General features: G+C 42.0%; 1 protein-coding gene across 1 annotated transcript in view; it reads left to right on the forward strand.

Annotated features, from left to right (window-relative positions):
• PGBD5 (piggyBac transposable element derived 5) overlaps positions 1-10,926 on the forward strand; it is a 64,138-nt gene extending 53,212 nt beyond the window's left edge. Inside the window, exons 6-7 of the mRNA XM_005491108.4 lie at positions 5,446-5,551; positions 7,019-10,926. Coding sequence (XP_005491165.4) covers positions 5,446-5,551; positions 7,019-7,214 — 302 coding nt within the window. The 3' untranslated portion in view covers positions 7,215-10,926. The remainder of the gene's footprint in view (positions 1-5,445; positions 5,552-7,018) is intronic.
• Positions 10,927-11,221: the final 295 nt, after the last annotated feature.

The raw sequence follows: 11,221 nt of genomic DNA on the forward strand, positions 1-11,221 counted from the left end.
AATGTCATGATGTACTTTGAACTCCAAGCAGATCCTACAATTAATTTTTCTTATCTAGTAAAAACTTAATCACAAACAAGTATCTTTTTTGGCAGAAGTAGATATGATTAAGGTTTCCTGCTGTATGTTAAACTGATTTTGGCAGTTGATGAAAAGAAACCGAAACAGATAATTTGGATAGTTTGAATAATTACAGAGATCTTCTTACTACTGAAATATTTTCCTTTTTGGAAGTATAAGATGCTTTTAAGAACATTTGAAAACTTCGGTAAAATGCAATGACTAAAACTTACTGAAATGAGTTTTTCAATGAGAATGTTGTTTCACTTTCTTAGAATTTTTATAATTCAAATTTATGAATAACTGCCAGAGACAAATGAGTATAACATAAACATTTAAATACAAAGCCACCAATTCAAAGGCATCTTCTGCACTAATTTTCTGAATCCCAAGCAACTCTCACATATATTTACAGAAGCAAAGCTAAGGCCTGGAATTACTATATGGTAAGCTGAAAAAGCTGACTTAGTGTGTTGTTCAGTGCTTTGCCAGAAGGCTCTTTGCCTAAGCAAAGCAATGAGCTGATCCTGAGGAATTGTGCTGGGCATCTCAGCAGAGTGAGGACTTGGTGATTCAGATGGACTGATGTCTGAGCACAAATGCTGGATATATTTATGAGAAAGAAGTATGACACTTGAACACCCTGCTCAAGCCAGTCTCTGGAGTAATGTAGCTCCCCATGAGTGGCTTTCACCATCAGGATTTCTTCTGTTTTCCTGGTGATTTTTGCTGGATTTAGATCATTCGGCAGCACTAACTGGACAAGACTTACTGCTACAAACTACTCCTTGTTTTTTATAGACTAGCATGGAGCATTTGATTATAATTCATAAATATTAGGAAAATACTCTGTTTGTAAACATCAGTGTTAATTGCCCTGTTAAAAAGAGGAGCAAAATCAGACTGTGCTGGCAGCATCTTTTAAAAGCAGGACATGGAGGCGTGAGCTGTTGTGCTTGTGATTGACCTTGGGTCTGTTTTGGCATAAATGGGATTGTTGGTAATGTTTGAGGTATTTATGATTACAACCTTTGTGTGTGATGGACAAGGCTTTTCCAACTCATTGCTCACCAACTTCTGTCTGGGACAGTTGACACAGTTCACTGTGAATCAGAGCAGAAAACAGAACCTGGCTTTTTAAAGTGTGATGCTGGGCAAAGAGTCTCTAGCAGGGACATGGGAACAGATGGAAGCTCGGTGGGAAGGCAAGAGACCAGATTGCTTGCCTCTGATTTGGCATCACTAAAGTCAGTGCAGCAAAGAGAGTTTAAACCAACTCAAAGAGAAGCTGGACTACCAGTCTCCTCTAAGGTATGCATATATAGAGGAGGAGGAGGAGAAATCTGTGCTGCTTGAGGCAGCCTGTAGCACAGACGTGCTCAGCCCATGTTACATGGGAGAGGAGGTAGTTAAGCAGAGTTAAAAGCCATGTGGGGCAGTTGAACAGAGACTGGTGCCAGTGGGATTGTCTGGTGATGCACAGTGCATTTGCACTTGGCTGAGTGTAAATGTGCGTGGGCTGGAGGAGGCCATGAAGAGAAAACCTTAGAAACAGTAGGCAAGAGATGGTGAACAGAACACTTAGGAAAGAGGTGGACATAGCTAATAATTAACTACTTATTGCAATCTAAAAAAAAGTCAAGAAGGTAAATCTTGCCTGTACTTGGAGTGCAAATCCCACCCAAGCCAGAGGCACCAGGAGGGCAGTACACTTGTCAGAGCAGATCTATGAATACTATTCTTAGATGAAGCAGGTTATTTATAATGGATGTTTTAAACCAGCATGTCACAATATATCATCTCAGATACTCAAGGATGGCTCTAATTCCTTTGGTCTTGCAAACATATCCTGCTTACTCTGCTATCAAGTATGCAGTTTCTTCCTAGAACAAAATCCAGTCAGATTTTTAATTGCTCTTAAGCTTTAATTTTTCCTTGGGCTTGTATTACAGAAGAAGTGAGAATTCAAAAGAGATGGGGACCCCCAGAGATTAAAGAGTTAACATATTCTAAAGCAGGTCATCTGTGTCCTGGTTGAAATCTCCCCACCTGTGGGACAAGGCTGCATTTTGGTTTTTCACTCTAGATCTGATGCCCACTTCCTCAGCATCTCCATTATTGTGTTCTAGAGATAATTGCAATCTTTTCTACCTTCCATATGTAGCAGGATGGAGCAGGCAGCGACCTCACTTGCTGCCCAGTAGGATGCCCAGAATTACATTTTCAGCAAAAAACTGTTGAACCCAAGATCTTTTTAAGTAGCTTCTTTCTGAGAAGAACTCCCACAGCTGCTCTTCACCAACTAGCTCTACTTAAAAGCTAAACAGTCAATAACTAAGTATAGAAAACAGAGCTTGGGCCACATGTGCAAGGAATAAAGAGCTGTAGATGGCATGTTAGCATCTCAAAAGTGACTTGTGAGAAGATGGGAGATGTTGTGGAGCAATCACAATTGTATGAAGCAGTTGACTCTCTGTGTGGTTCTTACTCCAGGAGAAGCTGGAGTGACAGGTGACTGGTGACAGTCCAGTTTCCTGAAAAAATCAGCTTGTGAGATTGGCCCAGAATTGGAAAATCTGGGGAAAGAAGTATGGTGTTAAAAAGCATGTTTCAGAATGGATAAGCTTAGAGTTTCAATTTACCTTTTCCATGTCTCCTTTGTGAGACTAGGAGGTTGTGTCCAAGTATGGTGAGATTGGGGATGGGGCTGGAGGACCCCATTGGGAAGACTTCAATGATGAGACCTTGTACAATGCTGAATGTTGGCAATTCTGATAAAGAGCTGTAAGAAATCAAAGTCCTGATAAAAATCCAGATAGCACTTGGGTCATGCAATGCCCCTTCTTCTATACTGTTATGAAATCTCAGGGTTTGACAAGATGGGTGCAAGTGCTGGTATTAGTGGGACTCCCATTTTCAAAAATGCATGATTCTAGATAGGCTTAGGATCCGTGTTTTCAGGAAACAAACATATGTAAACCTTTGTTTTTTGGCTTGTTTCATTTGAGGTAGTATTTCTCAAGCTTTTCTTCACAAGGATACAGCTTAAAATTTTAAATTAAAAACAAAAAAGAACACCAAACCCAAAAGGTGATGCCTTTCTATGGTGACAGGATGGAGGCCGGCAGTCAGCACCCTTTCCAGCATGGAAGCAAAGGCAGGCTGTGGCTGCAGTGCAGGTGGTGTGTTCCCTGGAGTGCTGCCAGGGATGGGAACACAGCAGTGCTGGGGGAGGACCAGGAGGGGAAATGGCTCATCCATCGGATGTGCCGATGAGTCAGCTCAGGACCACGTGCCACAGAGACCTGCAGCTAGGAATGACCCAGCTCTGGCAGTTGTCTTCCCTGGGAAGGTGGGCTATGGCTGTGAAACAAGCCTAGGAAAGGCTAAAAATAGTATGCCTATTCAGCTATTTATATTCTTAAAACAGGGGAATGTTATGGGGAATATAATAGAAAGTGATAGGAAGTATATGGTTCTGCCACTGCAATGCATTCCTTTAAAGATTATGAATACAAAGCAAATTGCAAAGGAAATACAAATTCTCCAAAGGAAGAGAAGGGGAAGAAAGAGGAGAGAACAAGAGGAGAAAGAAGGTGATATTTTTTTTTAAACACTTGTACTGGGAACATACTTACCCTTCCCTGACTTGCCCTGATGAGATGACAAGTGATTTTGTAGCACTAATGCAGCAGGCTGGTGGTGTATCAGTTCTTTTTACCTCATGCTGGCCAGATATGTGTAGGACTCATTAAAAGAATCAAAACCACACTATAATAATTACATGAATGTAATGAAAAAATTTTTTTGTTTGATTGGTTTTTCCCCCCCACTCCTTGGGGCTACATTTACACCCAGCTTGAGGAGGCAGAGGTGAAAGGAGAGTGTATTGAGCAATTCAGAGGTAATATAATTTTGGACTCTTGAAAAATCAGACTTTAAACACCCCAAATAAATTTCTGCATGGCTCAGCTGTAACATGACATTTAGTATGTCACATACTAGCTCCAAAATAGAGTCTGCCAGCTAGGACAGCACAGGGGGCTTGACAGAGATAATGGATGGAATGAGACTTCCAGCTGGAGGAATGAAATGGTGAAGTCTGTAATCAAAACGTGAGTAGCATTTAAGGGCTGATTGGAAAAGAGTTGGCAGAAGGAAGGTGAAGAAATTGTCTGGAAAGATTGAGAAATGAGAAAGCCAAGGATTGTACCTGTCCTGAAATGATGCTGAGAAAGAATGCAACCAAGCCTGTGCTTCTCTAGACCTGGACAAAATAAGAGTTGTACCTGAAAGAAGGGAGCCTCACTGAGCAGTGTGCCATAGCCATGGAGTAAGTGGTGCTCCATACCCTGGAGAGCCCACGACTGAAACCTGTGGGGGCATAGCATCAAAAGTTAGGGAACAGACTCCTATGTTCCAAGTTTGTTTTATCCACCCTTCCTTCCTACAGGGAGCTTTCTCCAGGAGCAATACACCAGAAAAGAGTTAGGGGAGTTTCTTAGGAAGACATTGGACTCACAAATATTGCAGGAGTATTGGATAAGGCCAGGTCAAAGATAGACTCGATTTCTGGAGTAACCTGCTCTAGCACCTGCCTGTGCAAAAAGCGGTTGGTAGAAGGCTGCAGGGTGATGCCTGTTGACTTTCCACGGATTTCTGGAGTAGGCAGGATGGCCATCCCCTATGATGAGCTGAATTACCAAGCCAGCTGTGCAGGCAGGACAGGAAGCAGCACTTGCAGGCAGAGAAATGTGTGCTCAGCTCCAGTGAGCAACCCATGGGTACTTCTGAGCTCTGGCTCCCCACAGCTGGGATGAGACCACAATCACCCGCCAGCCTCACTTCTCTCTTCCCTGAGTTCAGCCAGTTGGCTCCTTCTTACTGAATTTTCTTCTCTGTGTCAATTGGCACCCAGTGAAGAGAAGGTCCCCTGTTGGCCCCCATGGGTGGAGATAAGCAAAGGATTTAATTTCAAGGGACTAATTTGGGACCTCCAGAATTCAAAGCATGTAACAGCAAGTTACTGCTCTAGAGGTGACCACAACTTCTTTCTCCAGGAAAGGAGACTAATACTGTCTATAGAGGGCTGCTGTGGGACTATGGGAATGTGTGAGTTCCTTTGAATATATGCTAAAGATGTTTGTGTCTAACACCTTTTCATTTCCAACTGAAAAATGATCCCTCTTCTTCCACTTCCACTTGTTCAATGTACTACCTGTGGGACAAGAAATCAAATTAGCATCTCTGTTACAGATAATTTTCCAGCTTTAGGGGGAAAACTGTCAATAATGTTTATTTTATAAGCCATATATAGAAAACATATTTTTCAGTAGCTAGAATTATGATGTCAATTTAAAACTGTTATGTTTCTAATTGATGCAGGAGTTATAATTAAGAGAAAAAGTGGAGAAATTCCATGCCCACTGGCAGTTGAAGCCTTTGCTGCTCACCTTAGCTATATCTGCAAATATGATGATAAATACAGCAAGTAAGTAAGATGTGCATGTTTGTGTGTACCTCTTTCACACCTTCTCTGTTGCTGCAAGGTTTGAGTTGTTCATGTTGAGCTGCATGTGAGGGCCCAATGCTGCTTTCACTGATTCTCTGACAGAACTTCTGTTTATATCAAAGATCAGATACTGGCTCTGCACAAAGCAGGAACTACATTGCTGGTCTCAGTTTGGCTCTGTCTACCCATCCATCAGACAAAAAAAAGAAATTTTGAGACACAGGTCCTTTGCATCTTATAAATGATGCAAAGAAGTGATGGGAGGATGAGCCAGCAGACTGATAGAGAATTCAACAAGGGTCTACCAGCCCCACACATCTCTCAGGCTAGCTCAGCTCTCCATCTCTAGCAGTAGCTGCTGTTTAGTTTATAATCTGTCCTGGTGATATTTGCATCACCTGGAGCCAGAAGGAAAAAGACATTCAGTTCTGCATGTAAAGCTGATCTACACAAAGAGAGACAGAATGTAGAACTTTTGGCTCCTGAATTCCAGTTGGTGTCCTCAGTGTTAGCCTTTAATGTAGCAGGGAGGAACAGCAGGGAGTAAGAATAGAATTAGTGAAGCTTGGCTGTGGGAATAGCAATGAGGTACAGAAGATTTCAAGAACTAGAAATTGAGAAAAGAGAAAAAGCACAGATTTTCCAAGCCAGCTCTGGGCAAGGCAGCAAGAATTCAGTAGAATATATTAAAAAGGAGAGGAGATGGTTGCTGGAGGATGATGTTGGGATCTGGTCTGAGGAAATCAATGTGGAAAAAAGCTGGGGTAGTAGATTTAAATGGTTACTAAAAAAATGAAAGTAGGAAAATGGGAGAATGGGAAATCTTATGACTGAAGAGAGAATATTCTGGCAGTCCTAGAATTAGTCAGAACCTAAATATAAAGATGTCAGTCCTTTCTAGTTCTGCCTTGTGGTCCACCTACCAGCAGTGTACGCTCTCGCTCTACCCCCACATCCTCCCACCTATTGTTGACAGCAGCAGCAGCAATCATCCTTTGCTCACAATAAACCTGAGGAGAAGCATCAGCAAGCTTCCCAAAACTGTAATGTAATGTGACTGACGCTTTTTTTTAGTTACAAATTCAAGGGATTCAGACCTACATCTCCTATCACAAGGATATTTGTCATGGGTGAGCTCAAGGAATATTTAGCAGTACTCTTATTTACATGGAGTGATACAGAGGTGAGATTATTGCTGAAGTTTGCTTCTGAGAGCAAGGAGGTCTGCTCTTTTACATACTACCAGAAATGTCCAAAATTGTGCAAATTTGCTGTTAATGTCTGTCAAATACGTTGTACAAAATTTCTTTAAATAATACTTGAACCAGGTGTTAAGTCCCATGTCTGCTTCTCCTTTGGGACTGCAGGATCTTTGGGGTGATTTCTTGCATCCCAGCCACAATTGTTTGGCTGAACAATGTTTTCCCCTCTTTTCTTGGCTTTTAGGTATTTCATTTCTCACAAACCAAACAAGACCTGGCAACAAGTGTTCTGGTTTGCCATCAGCATCGCTATAAATAATGCCTACATCCTCTACAAAATGTCAGAGGCCTACCATGTGACAAGGTACAGCCGTGCACAGTTCGGTGAAAGACTTGTAAAGGAGCTTCTGGGCTTGGAGGACACCTCACCCACCCATTGATGCTTTGCTTTGGTGGCGTAGGCAGGGGCTGGAGGGAAAGCGGAAGATACCACACCTGGAGCGGCAAAGCAAGGAACTTGTGACACCACCAGTGCTGTCATACAAAAATGCCAAGTGATGCCACTAGAGAGGTGCAAACTTTGTTCCTAGTATCAGCTGGATGTAAACATCTCATGCAGAAAGTGCCACTGGAAAAGCCGACACAAAATTGCATATGTGAATGCCCTGTGGGAATCTGTACACCGAAAACAGACTTAAATTAGCCGTCATCTCAATGCTATTTGTTGAACAGGGTCATCTTGTAAAGTTCCTCTTTGGCCAAGAGCTTGTCAGAAGCTGGCACAGCTCAGCAGTCCTAGATGGGCCTTACAGGAAACTCTGCACCTTCCTGGGCGTTGCTGAATCCCGGGACAAGCCCATGCGGCTGCCCCGTGGGCTGTGGCTGAGCGCGGCTGCTGTCTCTGCTGGGACAGGCGGAGCAGGGACACTGCAGCAGGCTCTGCACAAACACCACCTTCACAGGCAGGCAGCCAGGAACTGAGGAGCAGTCGTGATTTCTTCTTTCTGTGGTTTTTTTTTTCCCCTTTCATTTTTATTAATGTAACATACTACAATTTGATCCCAGTTAGAACGCAGGAAAAGTAGGAGAAACCAAGTACATTAGTGAATTTAAAATGACAAATACATTACAGTGATTTTCTTTTTTCACCATGATGAAACATTTTTTTACACAAACAGTGATTAATACTGTAAGTATTAATTACTGTTAATTACTGTAATTAACAGTGAGTAAACCAGTAAGTAATACTGCCTCACATATTAACTGCCACGGTCAGTGTACAGGTGAGAAATTAAAATATACCAACTAGATTTTTTCTTGATTTCAACTGTATCTTAAATGTTGCTTAAAAAGCTAATGTAATGGACTGTTAAAGTTTTAAGAACGATAATTTCTTGCTTTTTCTTTGGTAACTGTCAAGACCTTTTTGGTCCACTTTAGAATTTTGTTTGGTGCCCAGTTGGCAGGAAAAAAAGTCACTAATAGCCAAGTTTTTCCCATTATCACTGTGGGGTGTTCTGTAGGAATTCCTTTTGGTAGAGTTCAGGGCTTGGCACAGTAGTTGTAATTAAGCAGATTACATGTTTAGCAAAATAACGTAGCATTGTGTCTTAGAAAAGGAAAGAAGTTCAGTTGCAACCAACCTTAAACCTTGCTAAAACAGAGCAAGCCCAAAGAGTTCTTGTGTTCCTAGTGACACTGTACAAGACAAGCATCATCGTGAGCTGATGGTCAAGGCCATGTTGGTGCTCATGGAATCTGAAAGCCACTGGAGTTTCAGAAATAAATGCTGAGAGCGAGGTATGATTGAAACGAGGGAATCAATACTGAGGCGAACTACTACCCTGCCCTCTACACTTTATTGATTTCAGTCCACAACTCAATCATCAAAAACCTCTGTGTTCTGAAGGTTAGAAGTGACGGGCACAAACAGAATTGCATTAACTTACAGGGCAGAAAACCACGTTGACTAGAGGACTCAAGCCTGAAAGTTTTACTCCCAAAGAATGACTCGAGTTGATTCAAGAGGAATTGAGTGAATGATTGATTCATCAGTGTAAATCTTAGCAGGTTACATGTATCTATCTGACCAGAGGCAGTAGAGGGTAACCAACATAAATTTGCAAACTCCTCATATTTCATCATTCTATGACATGCAAATGCATAGCATGTAAATAATAAGAGAGGAAGAATCCAGCAGGGGTTAGTAAATGAATGACTAGCCCATGGAGTATCCTTGCACTGACACCTTTCTGTTTCTACCAAAGTCTTACTGTTTGGCATAGACCCAGAGGCAGATCTCACCTGGTTGCAGGGAGAGAAGGGGATGGCCATGGCTGACTCCATGGTGGTTCTGGACAGCCTGGAGCCTGTCCCACACATCCTGCTCTGCCTGCCAGCTGCACAATGAACAGCAGCGAGATTACTAAGCATCCTTTTCACTGCTCAGTCCAAAAGGTCTCCACCTGGAAACATGGGAGAAAGGACAAAACTGTGCACTGAGGCCTCCTAACCACAAAAGAAGGAGGTGGGTTTGTACCACTCTAGCCCTTGACAATGCCAAGCTGCACAGGAACCCAAGGATGAGTTCAGAATTTCTTGACCCTGCAGAGAACTGAGCCCACCCCTCTTCAGACTGAGTGTATTTGATAGCTGGTTCTTGTCAGTCTTGTAAGTATTCAAAGGGAGACAGCAGCTAGCCAGAAGCATGAAAAATAAATGTTCAGCAATATAAACCTATATTTTTCTTTTTTTTCCAGGAAATTTCACAGAGTGTTCTTATTGCTCCCTGCTTTAGACAATGCCAGCCTATATGGGATCAGGAAGTGTAGCTACTAGCTCATTATATCCCATAAATTTATATGGTAGTTGAAACTGGGGCAGTAAGGAAAAGTATGGCTGGAACTTTACTGATGGGATGGCTTAAATGAAGAGTCTGGCTTCCTTACACTCCCATGCCATGCTGGGCTATGTGCAGGATACCCATGCCCCCAGCAGACATGGGATGGTTTCCAAGACCACCTTGGAGTCACTTGGCATTTCTGAGGAGTAGGCAGACCACTCTCCAGCTACGCTGTAAGCCCCTGGGATAAATCTGGAGCCCTTGGCCAATTGTTACATAACTGTGTATGCTTAAAGACCTGGATCTAGGCCATCCCATACAGAAAATGCCTTTTCTTTTTTTGGATGGCTGTAGGCCTGAGGCCTTGAAATATTTAATTTTTCACCAATGTATGCAGTTAATTATGTGGATTACTTGAGCTCAAATAATGCGATCCTAGCTTTTTGCCTCAGGGACTGGGTCCTGAGTAGTTTTCCCTAGAATTGGTGTTGACGGGGGATTACACAGTGGCTGACTATTACAGGGAAGATGCTTTGGTCTCCTTTGTAAAGGAGAAAAATAAAAACAAAATTATAGGTTTGCAATGAATTTAATTTTCTTAGCCTTAAACATCCCTCATCATTTGGAACTGTTGTTCTTATCATGCACAAACATTCCATAAGTAAGCAAAAATATTTATATATATTTGTATGTACAAAATGTCTGAATTTTGGCTCTTGAAGCCAAGTAAAAGCCACCAAAGTGTAGTCTATACCTACAGATGACTCATCCCCCTCATCTTCTCCTTTTATTGACTGGAAGTGGATAGGGTTGGGGAAAATGAAGATTTCTCCTTGTTGAAGAAGCGTCTTGCACTTTTTCTGTTACTACAACCAAGGCAAAGTAATTAAGGAAGATATAGGATAATTTTTAAAAGGCTAAAGTTTGTCAACTGCAGCTCAGCCTGTGCAGGATTATTTCCTTTACTGCAAACTGGCTTACTCAGATTTGGTTCCCCACCTGCTTGTAACATTAAAGCCTCTCCTTAATTAAAGGGGGGCAAAAAGTCTCAAAGTAGTGCAAGGATGCTCGTTATGGTGTGTGTGTGTGTGTCTAATTGTGCAATAGCTTGTGAAATTATAGTTTGGTTTGTTTGTAGCCTTAAGACAATCTGGGTAAGAGATCTGAGAACTTAGCAGTAGGTAAAATGCAGTCGAAATGCCAACCAAGTCACAGAGGAATGTCTCTAAACTTTTTCAGGAAAAAAAAAAGAAGTTCGACACTGAAGTAGTGAAGGGAGCACAGCACAGCTCCTTTCTCTCCTGCTTAATTGAATTTTCACTGACATTCTAAAAACTGATACTTACTTGTTTAGAACTGTACTTCTAAGAACCGATAATTACTTGTTCATGGTATGCAAACTTTATTTCAAAGAACCGAGACCATCAGTAGGACATACCAACCACCTTCTATGCACAGTACTTTCAGGAAATGTCTGTCATGCCACGATCCATTCTTGGAAAACATTTCTTTTCCCAGTGTGTAATGCCACACTTGCCAGAGCTTAGAAGCCACTCGGAAGTGGTTTCCACTGTTGTCTCTGTTGAAAAATGCTTCAAGGGCTTG

This window comes from Zonotrichia albicollis, chromosome 3, assembly GCF_047830755.1.
Source record: "Zonotrichia albicollis isolate bZonAlb1 chromosome 3, bZonAlb1.hap1, whole genome shotgun sequence".
Lineage (NCBI taxonomy): Eukaryota > Metazoa > Chordata > Aves > Passeriformes > Passerellidae > Zonotrichia > Zonotrichia albicollis.